Source organism: Monodelphis domestica, chromosome 2, assembly GCF_027887165.1.
Source record: "Monodelphis domestica isolate mMonDom1 chromosome 2, mMonDom1.pri, whole genome shotgun sequence".
Taxonomy (NCBI): Eukaryota; Metazoa; Chordata; class Mammalia; order Didelphimorphia; family Didelphidae; genus Monodelphis; species Monodelphis domestica.
Window position 1 is genome coordinate 119,289,070 of NC_077228.1, and position 21,900 is coordinate 119,310,969.

The following is a 21,900-nucleotide window of genomic DNA, read 5'->3' on the forward strand; positions in this document are numbered from 1 at the left end:
TGTTCCCACAGTTCTTTCTCTGGATGTGGATAGCATTATTTCTTATAAGTCTCTCAGAATTGTCCTGGATCATTAACAGCAATATTTCTTGATGAACAATTGTGAATGAGCTAGTTATTCTCAGCAATGCAGTGATCCAAGACAATCCCAGAGATTCATGATGGAAAACGCGATATGTCCTCTGAGAAAGAACTCAGTCGATGCAAACTGAAACCTACTATATTTCACTTTCTTTCTAAAATTTTTTTTAAGATCTCTTCCATAAAATGACTAATATGGAAAAATATTTTACATCATCACACATGTTAAATCATTATCAGATTGCTTATCATTTCAGAGAGGGAGAAGGATGGCAGGGAGGAGTGAAGGAGAGTGGGAAGGAGAGAGAATTTGGGACTCAAAACTTAAAAAAAATGAATGCTAAAAATTGTCTTTACATGCAATTGGGAAAGAATAAAGCACTATTATCATTTTTAAAAACCCTTACCTTTCATCTTATAGTCAATACTAAGTATTGGTTCCAAAGCAGAAGAGTGGTAAGGGCTAGGTAACTGGGATTAAGTGACTTGCCTAAGGCCACATAGCTTGGAAGTGAATGAGGCCAAAAAAAAATTATTTTTTTAAAGATACAGAATATCTTGACATGTTCCTCTTCTAAGCATAATCTCTTCCTTTCCTTCCACTTCGTCAAAGGACAAGATGAAGTAGAACGATTACAAGGACTGAGGTCAGGAAATCTGGACTGTAATCTTGAATTTGTCAGTAACTCCTGTGACTTTGGACATTAATAACTGTTATTCTTATTGCAATCTAAGTTAGCAAAGTACATTTGCAAAGTGCACCTTGCAGGCGTTATTATCCTCATTTTGCAGGTGAGGAAACTGAGGCATTTTAGAAATTTATGGAGCCCACCTAACCTGACACAATTCATAAAATGCAGTCTTTCTTATTCGAAACCCAGCACACTCTAGTACATCAAGCAGGCTCTCTCAACAGGTCCCCTCACTGGGTCTCAGTTTCTCCAGCTGTGAGACACGGAAACGGGAGTGAAAGATTGGGAGCGCTCTGGACTAGTAGTATTAATGCCCCTTTCAACTCCAGGATGGGGCGGGGCTGAAAGCAGGCCCAGACCCTGGGCGGGGAGGTAGCGAGGGGCCGGGCTCGGGTGAGGCGGCCTGGGACGGGGCGGGGCTGGGAAACTTTAGTTTCCAGGGGTCCAGAGCAGCCTGAAACACCCCTCCCCTGCCCGGCCTCCCCGCCCCTCGCGATGGCGGCTCCGGGGCTGCGGAGGAGGCCTAATCTATGGCCCTTCCTGCAAGCTTTGGTGCTGGCCTTGAACTTGGCCGCTGTCCGGGCCCAACAGACTCCACGCACCCCAGAGCGGGGGCCCCCGGTGCGGCTCTTTACAGAGGAGGAACTGGCTCGCTACCGCGGGGAGGAGGTAGTGGATGGGGCGGGACGGGACTGGATGAGGCGGCGTGGGAGCAGACTGACTGACGAACTGACAGACAACCCAGCCCAGACTCCCAGCCCTGGGAGGGAGGACGGGAGACCCTCGGAATTCCAGGAAAAGTGGCTGAGAGACCGCGAGTGGCTGGGGCCGGTCTAACTTGGGCCAAGGGGCGGGACTTACCGCAGCGGATTTACGGAGGAGAAGACTGTAGCCTGGAAGAGAGTCCGGAGCTGCCGAGAGACAGACAGACAGACAGACAGACAGACAGGCAGGCAGGCAGGCAGGCAGGCAGGCAGGCAGGCAGGCAGGCAGGCAGGCAGGCAGAGACAGAAAGAGAAATCAGGAGAGGTTGTGTTCTTAGAAGAGGCCTCTTTCTGCCGTCAAACCCTCCCTTTCCCTAGTGAAACCCCAGATAATCATCCAGGTTCTAGTCTTGAATAACTAACTCTTTGTGTCACTTTTGGGAGAGTCGGTTCTCTTCTCTGGAAGACACCTCTGCCTCCTGATTTCTTTCAAGTCCTAGGATAAAATCCCGAAGCCTGTTCGCATTCCCGTTAATGCGAATATCTTCCTTTTATGGATGATTTCTAGTTTACCTGGGTTTTTGTTTGTACATAGTTTTTTCCATGTTGTCTGTTCTGTCTGGAGACTATGTGCTCCTTGAGAGCAGTGACTTGTCTTTTTTAAAAATCCTTTCCTTTCATCTTAGAATCAATAGTGTATGCTAGGAATTGTCTGTGGTCACATTTGAACCCAGGATCTTCCATCTCCAGGCCTGGCTCTCTATCCACCAAACGACCTAGCTGCCACCCAGTGACTGCCTTTTGCCTTTATATCACTTAGCACAGTTTTTGGTGCATAGTTGGGGCTTAATAAATGCTTATTGACCCATTGACTGACTGTGGCAGGGTATAAACTTAGGGAGTCGTTGGGGGAGTGTCTACCTCTTCCCTCCCCCATTATTTTAATATGTTTCATAATATTTGTGAGATCCCTTTAAATGTAAGCTGTCTGCTTAATATCTTTACCTTGATGCAGACTCTCCCACAACTCCCAATCTTCCAGTGAAACTTCAAACAATCTTCTGGTATAGTGGACAAACCACAGCTCCAGGACAGACCCATTGTCCCATCAAGGCTCCAGTGATTCAGCTAAGTTCATCCTTAGTTCCCCCAAACCATGTGCAGTATTGAAGATTTATAGGCAATGACTTGGGGAGGGAGCAAATCAGATGTGCCCTTACCCAATTAATAAAGAAAATCTGAATTCAAATCTATCTTCAGACACCAGCTATATGCTATTGGATAAATCACTTAACCTCTCTCTCAGCCTCAGCTTCTCCATCTGTAAAATGGGGAAACTAGGAACTATCTCCCAAGATTGTTATAAGGATAAAATAGGAAAATAAAGGCAAAGAGTTTTGCATACCTTAAAGTGCTATGTAAATACTAGCTATTATTATTGCACAGTAAAGTCCTGGTGCCCCTATGATTCACTCCCCACCTTCCAGGATACCTAACACAGATAAGTATATTCGTCCTCCTGTCCCATCAATAAGACTTCCGGCAATGTAAAAAACTCAAAGTATCCAAGAGTGGCTCTTCTCTATTTCCCTACCTGTGCCCCAGATGAACTTCCCCAGGAACAAAAATCTCTAATTACAGCTTTTAAAAAACCCCAAAAACTATAGCTTCCCCTCCTTCCCCCATTTATTTATTTTTTAAACTTACATCTTCTACTTTAGAATTGATATTAAGTATCAGTTCCAAGGTAATGGGGGTTAAGTGACTTGCCTGTCATCATGTTGTTAGGAAGTGTCTGAGGTTAAATTTGATTTGAACTCATGATTTTGAGATTAGATTTTGAACTCAGTCCTGTCTCCAGGTCTGGTTCTCTGCCCCTTTAGCCACTTAGCTGCCCCTGAATTTATCATTTCATCCTTTCTTCTTTTGGACACCTTCCTTTCACCTTTCCTTACATTTATCAGGCCTTGAATTGACTAAATGGAGAAAAACAATAACCCCAGTATATCCTTTTTACTTTCTTGTGCATGTATTCTATAAAGGGGGCAATAAGTATTTTGATTTCTTATATATGCTGAGCCTTCTATTACTTGTACCACCTAGGTACATGGTGGTGAACCTATAGCACAAGTGCCTGAGGAGGGACTCAAGAGCCCTCTCTGGGCACACGTGCCCATTGCCCCAGCCAGAGTTCATTACCAGAAAGCCCGAGAGAAACAAGGGCCAGGCTGTTCCCATTCCCCGCTCCATGGACACCTGAGGACATTTCTCATATCACTCCCTGCCTCCAAAAGTTTTACCATCACTGACCTAGGTAGTCTCCACAGCATGGTCTAATCTCAAGGTTGGATTTTTTTTCCCTCTCAGTTATTTCATATTTCAGATAGTGTACTGGAATGAATGGAAGAAGGTAGCATGCCTGGATCTGAGCTCCCCTTCTGCTGCTATGACCTTGGGCAAGTCAATCAGTAACCGAGATTTAGTTGACTCCTCTGTAAAATCAGGATAATAATGCCTTTCCATCATCAGAGGGTTATTGTGAGGAACAGTGAGGCAGGAGGATGTTGTTAGATTATCAAGTCCAATATTCATTTGAACAAATACTGAATAAGCACACCCTACTATGTTCAAGGACCTAACTGAACCAGAAGAATGGTTCTCAATGTTGTTCCATAAACCATTTTTTTAAACTTAAAAAAACAAAGAAACAAACCTTTACCTTCTGTCTTAGAATCCACACTAAGTATCAGTTCCAAGGCAGAAGAGTAATAGGGGCTAGCTGTTGGGGTTAAGTTACTTCTCCAGGGTCATACAACTAGATAGTATCTGAGGCCAGATTTGAGCCTGGTCCTCTCAATGCCAGGTCTGATGCTGTAGCCACTGAGCCACTTACATGCACCCATGAACCATTTTTAGCAATAAAAAATATGAACCTCCAGGGCAATTTAATACATTACACATATCTTTAGATTTATTAATAAAGTCCTAACTAACTACAAGGATAAAATTTGCCCCAAATTGACATTTATATTATAATACAGAATTATAAACTATAATTTTTCTCATCTATAATTGTGAAAATGAAATATAAAATTACAAAATAATTACAAATATTTTGTGTGGCACATCCTAAAATAATTAAAAGAAGGGAGGCAACTAAGTAGCACAGTTGGGAGCACTTGCATTCAAGTCTGGTCTCAGACACTTCCTGGCTTTGTGACCTTGGGCAAGTCACTTAACCTCTTCTGTCTTAGAATTATTACTAATAGAAGGTAAGGATTTAAAAAAAAAAACGTGTTTTTTTTTAATGAAAAGAAGTGATCTAGAAAAATATATTATCTGTGAGACTTCATATTAAATTTTTTATTATACAAATTTTGTCAAATACAAATAAGTTTAATGAAATAAGTTACTATTTGAAGATGTTTAAAGATAATCATTTATTAAATTAATTTTGATGTTGAACTTTTAAAGAGAGGTATTTGGTTAACAACATGCACAGTCTTAAAGTTGAGCTTGTCTTTGTATTTTTATATAAAGCAAAAATAAAATGAAAATACTTTCTGACACAAATATGAGATGGAAAGTGGTAAGAGGATTATTAGAAGCTCTATCTCAGAGATAGAAATTCACTTTTTTACTTTTAGCTGCCTAAGCAAATGACTAAAATAAATAGTGAATTAAGGTATAAAAATGTTTCTTCTTCCACTGGCTAATGACAAATATATTAAATGATAAATGCTCTTAAAGTGATTGCATATATTGCTTCATTTTAACTAGCCTTTATAAGGAATGAATCTCATCGGGCATGATTGTCTTCTAACACTGACACATCAGCTATATTTTCACAGAAATTCACTGACCAGTGTTGCCAACCAGTTCATTTAAAAATTTACCAGAAGAAAAATGGTAACTAAGTAACTAATAAGCAAAGGATAAATAGTAACTAAGTAACCAACAAGCTAATAAATAGTAACGAATAAGGGAAGGATAAGTTTAAATCTGAAAACTTTTATATTACAATAGTAGGAAATAAATGGTTGTTTAAGCAGAACATTTGTGATAGTCTGTTATGATTTCAAAAGGGCTTGTAAGGCTCATCTCCAGTGATCATGGTTTTCAAACAGTCTGACATTTGTTCCGGAACACAAACATTACTAATATCTTGGTCACGTGATTACACAGCTGATGAGGTCCAATTACAGGGTAACAGAGGGATTGAGGGAGCTACTCTGGTGAAGTGAGAGAGTAGGTGCCTGACCATACTTTGGAAACTGGTTCAGACTTAAATGTTGAACCCTTGGGTGGCAATCATAAATCATTAAATTAAAGAATTTAATTTAATTGTCGAATGGTTGAATTTAAGTAACCACTCAGTGGGAATGGAGCAACAGTGGCACCGTAGATAATAGAGTGCATTGACTAGCGTTAGGAAGACTCCTCTTCCTGGGTTTGAATATGACTTCAGACACTAGCTGTGTGACCCTGAGCAAGTCTTAACCCTCTTTGTCTTCATTTCCTCATCTATAAAATGAGCTGGAGAAGGAAATGGCAAACCACTCCAGTATCCTGGACAAGAAAACCCCAAATGGGGTTACAAAGAATCAGACACTGAAAATGACCAAACAACAACCAAAATAGGAACCAATGGTATAGATAATAAGTATAGTAGGAATTCAGAAAAGGGAAAACTCATGGGCTACTGTGGCAGCGAAGGCTTCCTGGAGGAAGTGGAAATTTGGGTCAGGCTTCTAAAGAGGAGTAAAATGTAGATTGGCAGAAAAATTAAGAATGAGAGAACAGTATTCTGTGGCTATTAGGGGATAAAGATGGGAAGCAGCAAGGTCAATCCGGGGTAGCAGAAATGAGTATAGTTGTATGAAGGACAAGTCTGGCAAGATATAAAAATTTCCTAATCTATAGGAAAATTATATATATATATATATATATGTACATATATATATATATATATATATATATATATAGAGAGAGAGAGAGAGAGAGAGAGAGAGAGAGAGAGAGTTTCATAAGTAAGGTAGTGATCAATAGCAATAGAAGAATAACTGTAAGTGACATTTATTTTGGGAGAAGACTGTGAATTTAAGAGTAACTAAAATCTTTAATGTTTTCTGAGCTTTGGGGGCCCCATTAAGCACTTAGTGAATGTTTGCTGGCTGATTACCTTTTGATGAAAAGGTGCTAGATAAGTAAGTGGCTGTTGTTTATTTTATTGCAATTATGAAGCTTTTGGATAAATTATGCTGTGAAAATTAATACAATCTTCTCATTTGGGGTAGCTAAAAAAAAATTAGGTATCATTGGTATAAAATCAGCCACTGTACCACTTTTATCTTTGTAGCCCTAGAACAGTGCCTAGCACAGTGATTAATAAATGTTTACTGACTGATTGATTTACCTTGGCAGTAGGATTCTATCTTGTTTACATTTGTCAGGGGCTAGAGCTATCATTTCTTCTTGTGAAGGATATTTAGCAAATTTGGGAAGTTTCCTTTGTTTAGGTTGAAAACAAGGCTAAGTCCTCTGATTTCCCCCAGATGAAAGTTATCTTTTTTTTAATTGTTTGGTTATTTTTCACTCCTGCCTGAAACTTTATGACCTCAGTTAGGGTTTTCTTAGCAAAGATACTGGAGTGATTTTCCATTTCCTTCCCCAGGTCATTTTGCAGATGAGGAACCTGAAACAAAGAGGATTAAGTGACTTTCCCAGGGTCACATGATTAGTACGTGTCTGAGGCCATTTTAGAACTCAGGAAGTTGAGTTTTCCTGACTTCAGGCCCAGTACTCTATCCATTTCACCACCCAGCTGCCCTTTTTTAACTGATGTCTTATTATAAAACTTTCGATGGCTCTGTCATGCTCTCATTACATTCTTTTTTGTTTGTTTTTGTAACCCTCAATTTCTATCTTAGAATCAATACTAAGTAATTGGTTCCAAGACAGAAGAGTGGTAAGGGTTAGGCAATGGGGGTTAAGTGACTTGTCCAGGTCACACAGCTAGGAAGTGTCTGAGTTATATTTGAACCCAGAACCCCCTATCTCTAGCTCTGGCTCTCTATCCATTGAGTCTCCTAGCTACCCTACTTGCATTCCATTCTATGCTATCATACTTATGTATTAGCATCCTCTATGAGAGTATAATCTCCTTGTAATCAGAGACACTCCTTTTTTTAATGTATATGCTAGTACTTGGAATAATGCATGCATTTAGAAATCATTTAATAAATGGATGACTTTAATTGAATTTGTATTGTGCTTGAACTATTAGGTTTTTTCAGCCATGAAAGCCAAGTCTTGCAGTTCACTAAGCTCAGTGAATACTTTTTGATCAAAGGATAAAGCATAACTTGCATTAATTATTTAGCTTTTGGAATTCAGAAACAATAGGATTAACAGGACAATTTATAAATTTGCCATTTGTTCATGTGCTGATGAAGGTATGGGCAGAATATTAGCAGCAAAGGCCAGGACAGGTAGGTGACTCAGTGGAATGAGAACCAGATCTAGGGACAAGAGGTCCTGGGTTCAAATGTGACTTCAGATGCTTCCTAGATGTGTGACCCTGGGTAAGTCACTTAACTCCCTCATTGCTTAGCCCTTACTGCTCTTCTGCCTTAGAACCAAAACACAGCATTGATTCTAAGATGGAAGGTAAGAGTTTTAACAAAGAAAACAATGATGGCAAGAGGGATGGGAGTAGGAAGAGCTTCTACTGCTAACTCATAGTGCTGATGATCCTTTGTGAGCAGGCAGGCTATTTAGCTTCTTAACAATTTTCCCAGAGGGAGGAGGTTTGCTTGATAAGTCACTGATTGATGAATGATATTTTTCCTGTCTTGTGAGATGGTGGAGGAAAAAAGGCAGGGGAAGAATCAGCCTATTAAACAAAACAGATGTCAGGAAGAGATTAGATTTGGGGGAGTGAAGTCTGCTGGCCCTCCTCTTCGTCTTTTCATTCCAAGACAAGATATTGTCCATTATTTGCAGAATGGAACCACACTACAATCATCTTGCAGGAAACCAAATATGAATAGGATTTGTTACAGGGAGAGCGAAGTGGTGTTTACCCAGGCAGAGAAATGAACTGTTCCTGGCCTAATTTCTGGTTTCTCAAAGGCAGCTCCTTCCTCCCTCCCTCCTTCTGACAGTTACCCATATCCCTAAAGAATCTGGCACAACATTTCAGGTGGTGTGCCTGTTTTAGGGACCATGCTTGAAATAGTGCAGGGCACATAGAAAGTCCTTAATGTATTTTTTAAACCCTTACCTCCTCTCAGTATCAATTCTAAGAGAGAAAAGTGGCAAGGGCTAGGCAATCTGGACTAAATGACACTTGCCCAGGAGCACAGTTAGGAAGTGATTGAGGCCATATTTGAACCCAGGTCCTTTCAATTCCAGGTCTAAAGCTCTATCCATTGTGCTTCATAACTGCCCCCTTTAATATATTCTTTTTTTTTTTTAATGTGTATCTTCCATCTTAGAATCAATATTGTGTATTGGTTCCAAGACAGAAGAGTGGTAAGGGCTAGGCAATGGGGGTAAAATGATTTGCCCAGGGTCACACAGCTAGGAAGTGTCTGAGGCCAAATTTGAACTGAAGACTTCCTATCTCTGGGCCTGGCTTAAAATTCACTCAACCACCAAGCTGCCCACCCTACAATATATTCTTAAGGTCTTGATTTGACATTGGTCTGGTCCCAGGGGTCAGTGTATTAGAGTATAGAAATAATCAGAGTTAGTAGAGAGGGGAGGCAACATGGTGTAGTAGAAAGAGTCCTGGCTTGTGATCATGTGTTTTCTGTGGGTCCCAGTTTCCTCCTCTGTAAACTGTGGCAATTAGACCAAACATTTTCCTAAGTCTCTTTTAATTCTGGGATTTTGTGGTTCTGGGAGTCTGATTGAGAGTAGGAACCCTTTGGGCTTTCCATACTTCAGTACATTATCTAGTGGAGCCATGCGATTATCAAATCAATTCATTAAGAATATGGGCAGTTGGTGGCATAGTGGATAGAACATCAGATTAGGAAGACTGTATTAGAAAACCAACTTCATTGTCATAAATGACAATGCCCCAAGCTAATTTTCCTTAAAAATGAAGGTTCTTCTAAGATGAAGGAATTTCAATTACTTCAAAGAAAGTAATTATAATTAAAGCAGTTTGTGGTTCTTTGGAAATGGTGTGCTTTTTGTGCTTTACATCACTAGTGCAGTGTGGGTCATTTTTGTTACGTGTATAGTTCAAAGGTCTTCATGTTCCCTTTTAAAATTAGGTAAATGATTTCATCTTTAGAGCTTGTTTTCATTTTAAATTTTCTTTTTATTTATTATTTTTTATTGTTCTCTGCATTTAGAAATTTAAACACTAAATCGGTTACTTTATTCTGTAAGTAATTTTTATAATTACGATGTAACTCTTTCCTTAAAACATTTAAAACAAACCTTTTGTGTGCAACTTAAAGTCAGGAAGACAGAGTTCAAATCAGGCCTCAGACTCTTACTAGTTTTGTGACCATGGGCAAATCACATAACCCTTTTGCCTCAGTTTCCTCATCTATAAAATGAGCTGGAGAAGGTAATGGCAAACTGTTCCAGTATCTTTGCCAAGAAAACCCCAACTGGAGCCACATAGTCAGGCACAACTGAAATTACTGAACAGCCAAGAAGGACTTACTATGTACCCCTAGGAAACATCATTTTCCTACCCTGTGATCTTCTCTGTCCCAGGCTGACAACTCCACTCCTCCCCCCCCCCCCCCCCCCCCAGTCTGTCATGCTGGCTGTACTCTTAACCATTTCCCCCAGAAATCTCTAAAAGTGTGGAACAGGGTCACTGGTTTTTGTTTCAATGAACAAAACTTTGAAACTCTTCCCAAGTTGAGTTTTAGCCTGCACAATAAAGGTTTGTTCATTCAGAAAGAACTTTTGTGGACAGATATAAAGCAAATTCACTGTGATAAAATCATCTTAAAAAAAGAGAGAAGAACAATATTTGCATCATTCATTAGAACTTAGGGGGAGACTAAGGAATTTCTGAAGGGGAGGCCCTGGAAAGCTCTCTTTCCCTTCTATCCATGAGGAGAAAAGAGAAGCAAGTGTGAACGTTAAGCCCTGACTTTCATCAGTGGTTAGGGACTCAGGGCATGTCAAGGGGCATAGGGCCCAATACATCTGTCATAATAGCCTTTATTTGCCTTAATCCATTGGAGAAGGAAATGCAAACCACTCTAGTATCTTTGCCAAGAAAAACTGTGGATGGCTGTGATCCTTCAGTCAGGAAGAGTCATACAGAACTGAACAAGAAAGTGCTTTAAGTTTTGAAAAATGATTTAAAGTCTGTAAAATGAGATATTTGCAAATATCTCATATTATCCTTACAATAATCCTGGGAAGTAGGTGCTATTTCACTACTGAGGAAACTGAGGCAGACAAATGTTCAGTGAATTATCCTGACACATAACTATTAAGAACCTAAGGCTGGATTTGAACTCAGATCTTCCTGACTTAAGACCAAGCACTCTATCTACTTGTACCACCTAGCTGCCTATTAATAATGAAGTGAATGTATCAAAGACCTGATTTTATATGTATGGGAATTCCTTCCACCAAAGGAGCTATGTAGAGAGCAGCTAGGTGGCACAGTAGATAGAGCTCCAGGGCTGGATTCAGGAGTACCTAGATTCAAATCTAGCCTTTCTAGCTTCCTAGCTGGGTGACCCTGGGCAAGTCACCCCAATAGCCTAGCCCTTGCTCGTCTGTCTTAGAGTTGTCACTAAGACAGAAAGTAAGAGTTTAAAAAAACCACAAGAAGTAGATTTATCTTAGAGTTGTTTCTGAGCTGAGATTCAGAGAGGTTAAGTGACTTCTCATATTCACACAGCTCAGGAGGTGCCAGAGGTGGGATTTGATTCCAGGTCTTCCTTCTTCCATGTTTAGTACTCTACTCACTGCTATTCTGCCTTTCTAAAATACTGGTGTATATAAAAGCAGCACATGGAGCCTCTTGCATATAAGCATGCCTATGAGCACACATTTTTGGGTTGTGATTTCAGAACTCTTAATAAGGAATTTCCTTGGCCAATGTAGATGAGCATCTTTTTCTTTAAAAACTTTTAAAGATTTGTTATTATTATTTAAGCCCTTTCTTTCTGTCTTAGCATAAATTCTTTAAAAACAAAATTTTTAAAAGCCTTACCTTCCAAAGTCTTAGGTTCTTAGGAGAAGAGTGGTAAGGGGTAGGCAGGGGACATTAAGTGACTAACCCAGGATCACATAGCTAGGAAGTATCTGAGGTCACATTTGAATCCAGAACCTTTTGTCTTCAGGCCTGGCTCTCTATCCACTGAGCCACTTAGTTGCTCCAAGCATCAATTCTAAAACTGAAGTGTTAAGGACTAGGCAATCTGGGTTAAGGGTCTGGCTCCTGGACTTCTTTTTCTATAATTCATTATACTGGAGAGTTGCCTGAAGCACAGAGATGTTAAGTGATTTCCTTGGGGTCACAGAGCCAATAGCTAATATGTAACAGAAGTGGGAATTGAACCTAAGCTTTCCTGGCCCCAAAGCCAGCTCTCCAAAATTAGAGTTACTGTGCCTCAAGACTTTCTGGAGTCCCATTAATATCCCCTGTGTCTGCAATGCCCTTCCTCCTCATATCTGTCTCTTAGGATTCCTAATTTAATTTCCTTTAAAGTTCAGCTCAATTAATACCTCCTACAGGAGCCCTTTCCTGCTTCTCTCGATTCTACTGCAGTGCCCTCCCCCTCTTACCTTGTACTGTATTTATTTCATATATGGTTTGTGTATACTAATATGTATATTTGATAGCTCCTCCCCACAAAATGGAAGTTCTTAAAGGTCAAGGATTTGTTCTATTTTTGTCTTTTTATCTCCAGCACCTACTCCTGGTTCCTAGGAAGCGCTTCATAAGGGCCTGATTTTTGATTTACTGATGTGGCCATATGTGTACTTACAAATATAACTGTTCAGTGCTTTTGACTGAATAGTAGGGATTTAAGAGATGTTTGTGGAATAAAGAAGTGAATTCAGGCATAAGTCAAAAGGGAAGTAATTAATCACACATCATTAGTGATGATAAGCCTCCTCTCCATTATGCTTTCCTGGGTATAAAGGAAAAAAATACTAATGCTGTGTTTTGCGTTTCAGACACAAGTCTGCCAGGCACAATTTTAAAATTGATTTAACATTATTCTACATCTAACACGCCTAGCTTAAAGAGAAGTGCCCAAACTGGAATAATCTTCCCGAGGACCTTGAACATCTCTCTAAGACTATTGGAAGTAGCTATGTTCTTTTAATTCTCTACTTTCTTTCCTAGTAACAACTCTAAGACAGAAGGGCAAGGACTTGGCAATTAGGGTTAAGTGACTTACTTGGGATCACACAGCTAGGAAGTGTCCAAAGCTAGATTTGAATCCAAGACTTCCCGACACCACCATACCATCTAGCTGCCCCTTGTAGTAACTTTAAAGGGCATTTTGAACAAGAAAAAAGGTTGCAGTATGATTTTTCTTTTTAAGTTTGGTGCTAACTTCATTTAATAGAAAAAAGAGTCACTTAATCTGTTGAGGGAACACAACTAAAGAACTAGTCTCCCCAAATTACTCATCTTTCTTTGACCACTTTCCTCAGGGCCCCCTTCCCCCCCCATGCTATATAATACTATATATATTATATATATATAATAGTATATATATACTATTATATATACTATATAATAGCTATATAATACTAGCTAGCATTTATATTGTAGCTAGGTAGCACAGTGAATAGAATGCTGGGCTTGGAGTCAGGAAGACTTGGGTTCAAATCCAGACTTGGATAACTCCTAGCTGTGTGATCCTAGGCAAATCACTTAACCTCTGATTGCTTCATAAAAGGATCCATTGGAGAAGGAAATGGAGAACCACTCCAGTATCCTTGCCAAGAAAACCTCTTTGTAAGAGGGAAAATTATGAGACTGGCCATAAATTAATACTTTTATTAATCAAAAGTAGTAGGGAGAAAAGATGGAAAAATAAGAGAGAGAGATATGTTACTTTACTTGCTGCTCCATTTAGCTTGCTATTCTGTGGCTGCCACTGGGGCCCCCTAGCTACTCTCACAGAGAAGTCCAGCCAGCAACAAACAGAAGAGAAGAGAGTGAAATCCATTCTTGCCTCAGTTTATCAAACTTTTTCTTCCCCCACTAATTCTCATACATTAAGTCTTGGGAGCTAACTGTGGCTTTCTACTTTGCTGGGCTGCTCAGGGTGGAGTCCAAGGGGCAGATCAGGGGACCTGTCTTGTGATCTCTTGACTCTTTTGCTGCCTTTTTCTGGCTGCCATCCTATCCTCGTGACCCAATCCACTCAATGATTTCCCTCACACAATTCTCACCTCCTGGTCAAGATCAGGTAATCGACAGGAGATGATGTCATATGTGTCACCCAAGAAAGGGGGGATAGAAAATCTCCTTCACACACCTTGGATAGCTGTGATCCGTCACAAAGAGCTGGATGTGACAGAACAACAAGCATTTATATAATTGACGTTTGCAAAGCACATGGCATATGTTAACTCATTTGTTTCTTATAACTATCCTATAAAGTAGGTGCTATTGTAATCTCTGTTTTAAAGATGATGAACCAAGGCCAAGAGAGGTTAAGGGCTTTGCCATACAGTTAAGCGATGCAGCTAGTAAGTGTCTGAGGCCAGAGTCCAACTCAGTTCTCACTCCAAATCAAATGGCTTATCCACAACTCCACCAGAAATCATCAGAGGAACCTCCTCCCTTTGATCAGTTCTCTACTCCTTTCTGGAAATGGGGAAAGAGAGACCTGCCATTTGATGGGTCCATACCCTGACCCCTTCAGGGGAAGAGAGAAGGTAATGATCCTAACTAGGCAAGAGGTATTTCTTATTCTGAGTTGGGTTATCTCTCTTGATCCATCAGCTGCTGTGCTGGACCCTTTATACACTTTCATAAAGGGAAAAGTCTGGAAAGAACTTTGTAATATTTTCAGTTGAACTAAAAACTTGTTTTTAATATACTTCTCTCTCTCTAGGCTTCATTATGCAATTTGAGCCCTTGATAAAGGGCCTTTCTCTCTTTGCCTATCATTTTTCTTGCTGCTTTACGCTCTTAATTTATATCCATTTCATAAACTCAGATGCTGGGAGGAAGCTCTCTGGCTCAATTCCATTCTCTTCCATTTGTAGTCACTTTCAACCTTGATCATTTTCATAAGATGCTAGGGTTCAACAGGACTTTAGAGGTCCTCTAATCTAGCCCTCACATTTTACAGAGAAGAAAACTGATACCAAAAGACTTTGGGTTCTCTACTGGTCACCATCAGAGCTAAGATAGAACTAAGGTCTTCTGACTTCCATTCTCGGACTCTTTTTACAACACTGTCTCCTGTCCAGCACTGCTGAATCTTAAGGCAAGAATCTGGGTACAAAGCCAAAAATTCTTGATCTAAGAAGTTAGAAGCATTACTAGACTCACACAGTATAAAATGCAAAGTTGAAGTGATGTGGAAGTTAAATAAGAAACCAGACATAGAAGCGAAATGTACTTGTATCTAGGATCTTTGTAACATATAGATGATAGTATAGATAAGTCTCAATTGATTAGATAATTCCATTACCCACAGAATCAGAATCTCAGAGGCCATCTAGTCCAACATGTACCAAAGCAAGAATCCCATCCACCTCCAACAGGCGATTATCTCCCTAGAGCTCTTGTGGAAAGGAGCCCACCACCTCCAAGGCAACCCATTCTATTTTGGGTTAGCTTGAATCGTTAGCAAGTTTTTCCTTAGTGTTTCTGCAGCATCCACTTATTGCTTCTAATTCTCCCCTTTAGGGAAGGTCCCGAGGCTGATTCCTTTTCTGGGTAACAGCCCTTTAAATACCTGAAGACTGCTACCATGTTTTCCTTATGACTTTTTTCTTCATGTTCACTTCATTTCTTGTCTTCATTTTACTATCCTTCCTTGTATGCCATGGCCTTGAGGCCCTTTTGCCCTGGTTATCTGGTTCTCTTAACTCTAAATCGATCATTAAATCCACCACTATGGGTCCTCATAGCTCAGCATTACATTTTTTTTGTTTTGTTTTTGTTTTTAAACATTATTTTTATTTGGTCAATTTCTAACATTATTTCTTGGATACAAAAATCATTTTTCAGCATCAAATTTTGAACCCAAGTAGAAGACTACATTTCCCCCTATTATATTCTTATTAAATATAATCCCGCATTCCAACCTCATCAGATTTTGAATTCTGATTGTGTCAACTGACTTGTTCATTATCTCTGAGTTTTGTGCCATCTACAAACTTGACAAGCATACTGTTGATGCCTTTTTGTTGTTATTCAGTCATGTTTGACTCTTTGTGACCCCTTTGGAGTTTTCTTGGCAAAAGTACTGGAGTAGTTTGCCAGGTCCTTCTCCAGCTCATTTTACAGATGAGGAAACTGAGGCAAACAGGGTTAAGTGACTTGTAAGGGGGCATACATCTAGAAAGTGTCTGAGACCAGATTTGAATTCAGGAAAATGAATCTTCCTGCTTTCCAGCCCGGTATTCTACCCATTGTACCACTGAATTGGGGGTGAGTGGTTGGGATGGAGATAAACAGCATAGAACCAAGGGCAGTTCCCATGGGCACTCCCACTAGTCACCTACTTCCAATTTGACTTGGAATGAACAATGACTTTCCTAGAGGCCTGCTGGCTTAACTGCCTGAACACTGGCCTTGAAGTTGGGAAGACCAGAATTGTATTTGCACCTCCTGTGCTTACCTTCAGTATAACTCTAGGTAAGCCTTTTAACCTCAGGCAGCTCTCTAATAGACTGAGTTAAAAACCTCTTTGAGAGGCGTTCCCACACCCAGAGTACCTACACTCATAAAAATCACAGCTCCTTTATGCATTGCAATCTAACATCACTAGGCATCTAACCCATATCTCTCTATCTTTGGTCCACATGAATAGGATTTATCTAATGTTTTGCTAAAATATTTATCTACATCATTCCTTTGATCTACCCATTTAATAACCTCATCAAAAAAGAAATGCAGTTAGTCATTCTGGCTTCTTGTGATCATCACTTTCCCCTCTAGATGTCCATTAATCAATCCTATGATAATGTAACTAGAATTTTATCAGAAAGTAAAGTCAAACTCAATGACCAGTATTTTGCAGCCTCTTGTGCCTTTCCTTTTTTGAAAATCAGGACAAAATTTACCCTTCTCCAATTCTACTGTATCTTCTCCATTCTTCATGATCTTTCAAAAATCACCGATAGTGTGATTCAGTGGCCACACTCACCAGAACAACTTTCATTTCTCAATCATTCTGGACACATGTGTGTATGAGATCTCCATGACTGGAATTAAGTTCCTCAAGAACAGAGACTTGGTTACACTCCTGTTGAATTCCATACACAGTGAGAGCTGAATAACATGATCACCAGATCCCTAGCCACTGGAAATGTGAGACCTTTTAAGACCCTGCATCTGCTCGCTCTTCAGATTTTCTAGGATAATGTTCTCACTGCTTCTCCTTGCCTTCCAGGAAGACCAGCCCATTTATCTGGCAGTGAAAGGAGTAGTATTTGATGTCACTTCTGGAAAGGGTGAGTTGTGGAGTTCATTGAATTTTCTTTTTTCCTGAGAAGTTTGGGAGATGGAGGTGGGGTGGGAGAACTGGAGAATAGAATCAGCAGAAGAGTTAGAAAAATACTTGTAAGTTAGAGGGCAAGACTTGATTAAATCTAGAAGTCTGGAGACTTGGATTCAAATTTCAGTTCCTCCAGCTGTGCGATTATGGGTAGCTCACTCCATCTAACCCCCATATTATATAATGTTAGTAATATTTACCCTGATTCCTTCACAGGGCAATTGTGATAATCATCATGAAAGCTTTTGTGTAATTAGAAAGTATGATATAAATGTAAGCTAGCTTCTAGTACCCTCCCATCCTAAACTATCTTGGATATGTCCTAAATTTCCAAATATATATATATATATGTATATATATATATATTACATATATAATATGTTATATATGTAATAGTATTTTTCCCCAATAGAATGTAAATTCCTTGAAGGCAGGAACTATTTCCCTTTTATATATTCAACCCATAGCATAGTACTTGGTGTAAGTAGAAGTTGAATAATTGATTGTGCTTTGCTCAACTGATGTTTCAGATGTAAACTCAACCTAGCACATCATGAAGTGATGACTATAACGCATTATATAAGTAATTAAGTTCAATATAAACATCATCTATAATAGTAAATTAATGAGACATTATTATTTTAATAGAGTTCAGAATATTTTCTAGTACTTCACTTTGGGATAGGGGTTCCAGACTGATTATCTATCTTTTAAGATGAGTTTTGAGGGATAGTTAGGTAGCACAATTGATAGATCTAGATCTAGGTCTGGACTCTGGAAGACTTGGGGGTTGTGTGACCCTGGGCAAGTCACTCTACTCCTATTGCTTAGCCCTTGCCACTCTTATGTCTTAGAAATAAGATAGACGGTAAGACTTAAAAAAAAAAGATGAATTTTGTCTTCAAAGGCCATTCAACATGCATATTTATTAATAGTTCCACTCTCACTTAATCTTCCTTCTTCCCTGATACAGAGTTCTATGGGAGGGGAGCGCCATACAATGCCTTGGTTGGGAAAGACTCCACAAGAGGGGTAGCCAAGATGTCTTTGGATCCTGCAGACCTCACACATGACACTGTAAGACCCGTTTCCCTAACCTATCATCTTCCTAAATCTCACTGGGCTCTCCAAACATTTCATAAATTCTCACCCTCATTTCCCAGTTTCACTCTAAGCCACTGGTGACTTTATTAAGAGGAGTGTACTGCAGAAGAAAACCATGATTGATCACATAGTTTGATAGGGATATGATTAGGGTTTTGATGTTAAAGGATCACTCTACTGCAAATATGAGTAACATGGAAATAGGCTTTGAACAATGAATGACACATGTATAAGCCAGTAGAACTGCTTGTCAGCTCTTGGAAGGGAGAGGAAAGGGGAAATAATGAATCATGTAACCATGGAAAAATATTCTAAATAAAAAAGAGTTTAAAAAAAAAAGAGAGAGAGAAGTGTACCGAGAATAGAGGATACACCCACTGGCTAGTTTCCTTTAAGCTCCTAGGCTGGTCTTTAGTGGCACTTTTTTTTTTAATTGAAAATTTTATCTAATTAATTAATTTAGAGTATTTTTCCATGGTTACCAGATTCTTGTTCTTTCCCTCCCTTCCCCCCACCTCCCTCCAATAACCAATGTGCAATTCCACTGGGTTTTACATGTATCATTGATCAAGACCTATTTCCATATTATTGATAATTGCACTAGGGTGTCATCTGTTTCAGAGCTGAACGTGCCTGAATCACAATGTGGCTTCCGACCAGATTGCAGCACCATCGACATGGTGTTCACGGTGAGGCAAATGCAGGAAAAATGCCTTGAGCAGAACCTGAGTCTCTACATTGTCTTCATAGACCTGACAAAGGCGTTTGACACAGTGAACAGGGACGCATTGTGGGTGATCCTCAGCAAGCTCAGTTGCCCAGCAAAATTTGTCAAATTGATCCAGCTCTTTCATGTCGACATGACAGGGGAAGTCCTATCTGGTGGAGAGACTTCCGATTGCTTCAACATCTCCAATGGCGTGAAACAAGACTGTGTCCTCGCTCTGGTACTATTCAACCTATTTTTCACCCAAGTATTATGACATGCTGTGATGGATCTAGACCTGGGTGTCTACATCAAATACCGACTGGATGGCTCACTATTTGACCTTCGCCGCCTGACTGCAAAAACAAAGACAACAGAGAGACTCATCCTGGAAGCTCTCTTTGCAGATGACTGTGCTCTCATGGCCCACCAAGAAAATCATCTCCAAACCATTGTGGACAGGTTCTCTACCACAACAAAACTGTTTGGCCTGACTATCAGCCTCAGCAAAACAGAGGTGCTGTTCCAACCTGCACCAGGGAGGCCAACTAACCAGCCATGCATTACAATCGATGGCATGCAGCTTTCTAACGTCAACACTTTCAAGTACCTGGGCAGCACCATTGCCAACGACGGGTCCCTAGACCACGAGATCAATGCCAGGATCCAAAAGGCCAGCCAGGCACTTGGGCGGCTGCGCTCCAAAGTCCTCCAACACAGCGGTGTAAGCACTGCGACGAAGCTCAAAGTGTACAACGCAGTGGTCCTCAGCTCACTCCTGTATGGTTGTGAGACATGGACACTGCACCGGAAGCACATGAAACAGCTGGAGCAATTCCACCAACGCTCCCTCCGGTCAATCATGAGGATCAGATGGCAGGACCGAATCACCAACCAGGAAGTCCTCTACAGAGCCAACTCCACCAGCATTGAAGTCATGGTCCTCAAAACCCAGCTACGATGGTCTGGACACGTCATCCGCATGGACCCACAGCGAATACCAAGACAGGTATTCTATGGTGAACTGTCAGCTGGACTCAGGAAACAAGGCCGACCAAAGAGAAGATACAAGGATCAGCTAAAGTCAAACTTGAAGTGGGCCGGCATTACACCAAAGCAACTAGAACTTGCTGCCTCTGTCGGAAGCAGCTGGCGAACCCACATTAACCATGCCGCCACCACCTTTGATGAGCAACTTCGACGTCTTGCCACTGCGCGTGAATGCTGACACCAGGCCACACCCGCACCTCCTGTAACAACTGGCGTCCCATGCCCCATGTGCCACAAACCCTGAGCCTCAGCCTTTGGACTCCAAAGCCACATGAGGGTACATCGTAGATGAAACTGCACAAAAACAATTGTCATTCTCGGACACCGAGAGACTACTACTGATCATTTAGAGTCTGTCTACATCCTCAATCATATCCCCACCAAACCATGGGATCAAGGAGTTGTTTTTCTTCTGTATCTGCTCCCACAGTTCTTCCTCTGAATGTGGATAACGTTCTTTCTCATAAGACCCTCAGAATTGTCCTGGATCACTGCATTGCTGCTAGTAGAAAAGTCTGTTACATTCGACTGTACCACAGTGTATCAGTCTCTGTGTACAATGTTCTCCTAGTTCTGCTTCTTTCACTCTGCATCAATTCCTGAAGGTCATTCCAGTTCACATGGAATTCCTCCAGTTCATTATTCCTTTGGGCGCAATAGTATTCCATCACCAACACAAACCACAATTTGTTCAGCCATTCCCCAATCAAAGGACATTCCCTCATTTTCCAATTTTTTTGCAACCACAAAGAGTGCAGCTATAAATATTCTTGTATGAGTCTTTTTCTTTAGTGGCACTTCCTATTTCGTCCTTTAACTAAAGCCCATTAGAGTTATAGACAAAATTTGTTCAGCCATTTCTTTTTTTTTTACACTTACTTTGGTTCCAGTTTCTCCTCTTTCTTTTCTTCCATTTTTATAAATTGTATAACAGATTGCTATATGGACTGGTAGAGGGAGTTTCCTCATTGGGATCTCCTTATCTCAATGTAGTCTTTTATTCAGCCAAATTTTTATGTACTAATCACATATATCCTGGGGTGGCCATTTAAAAAAAAAATTTCTGCATTTGGTTTTGTCAAAATATTTCCTTTCCTTTCCTTATCAATAGGTTTGTGTGGAAAGAAAACAGAAAGGAGAAAGTAAATCCTCTTCTATTAAACTCTGATTTTTGGCTCTTTCCTCCCTCAGACTGGTCTTACAGAAGAGGAGCTAAAGTCCCTGGATGATATCTTCACTAATGTGTACAAAGCCAAATATCCCATCGTTGGCTACACAGCCCGTCGAATCCTAAATGAAGATGGCAGCCCCAACCGGAACTTCAAGCCTGAAGACCAGCCCCATTTTGACATTAAGGATGAGTTCTGACAGTCTGCTAGAGCAGATGCCTTTGGGGGAAGAGGCCAAACACAAAGAGCAGAGCACCATCTTTGGCATTTAACTGAGGAAGGAGTGGAGTTACTTTATGCCTCAGGAAAAAAAAAAGTTCTCAAAGTGTTTGAGTACTTGATAAAGTACTCAGAGTGACCTAATCTATAATCTCTGAATCCCTTTTTGATATGAATAAAATAAACTTTTACATAGAACATTTTTCTCTTCCTTTTTTCCTCCTTCTTCCTCTTTTTTTCTCCTCTTCCCTTTTTCTTCTCCTTCCTTTTTTCTTTTTTTTCTTTCTTTTTCTTTCATCTTTCACCCACAAGATCAAAAGGTTTAGAGCTAGTCTCAACTAGTCCCAAACATAGACAGAATGTGGAGTAGACTGCCAGACATGATCTTAGAAAGAACTGATTTTGAATCCTGCGTCAAAAACTCTCTATCTGCATGACTTTGGGCAAGTCACTTATTTTTCAACTTCAGTTTCTA

General features: G+C 40.2%; 1 protein-coding gene across 1 annotated transcript; it reads left to right on the forward strand.

Moving 5' to 3' along the window:
• The first annotated feature begins 1,126 nt into the window (after positions 1-1,126).
• Positions 1,127-21,623, forward strand: NENF (neudesin neurotrophic factor). The gene is made up of 4 exons (XM_001374434.4): positions 1,127-1,441; positions 17,073-17,133; positions 18,151-18,254; positions 21,229-21,623. The coding sequence occupies exons 1-4, from the start codon at positions 1,268-1,270 to the stop codon at positions 21,403-21,405; spliced, it is 516 nt and encodes a 171-aa protein (XP_001374471.1). The 5' UTR covers positions 1,127-1,267; the 3' UTR covers positions 21,406-21,623.
• The last annotated feature ends 277 nt before the right edge of the window (positions 21,624-21,900 follow it).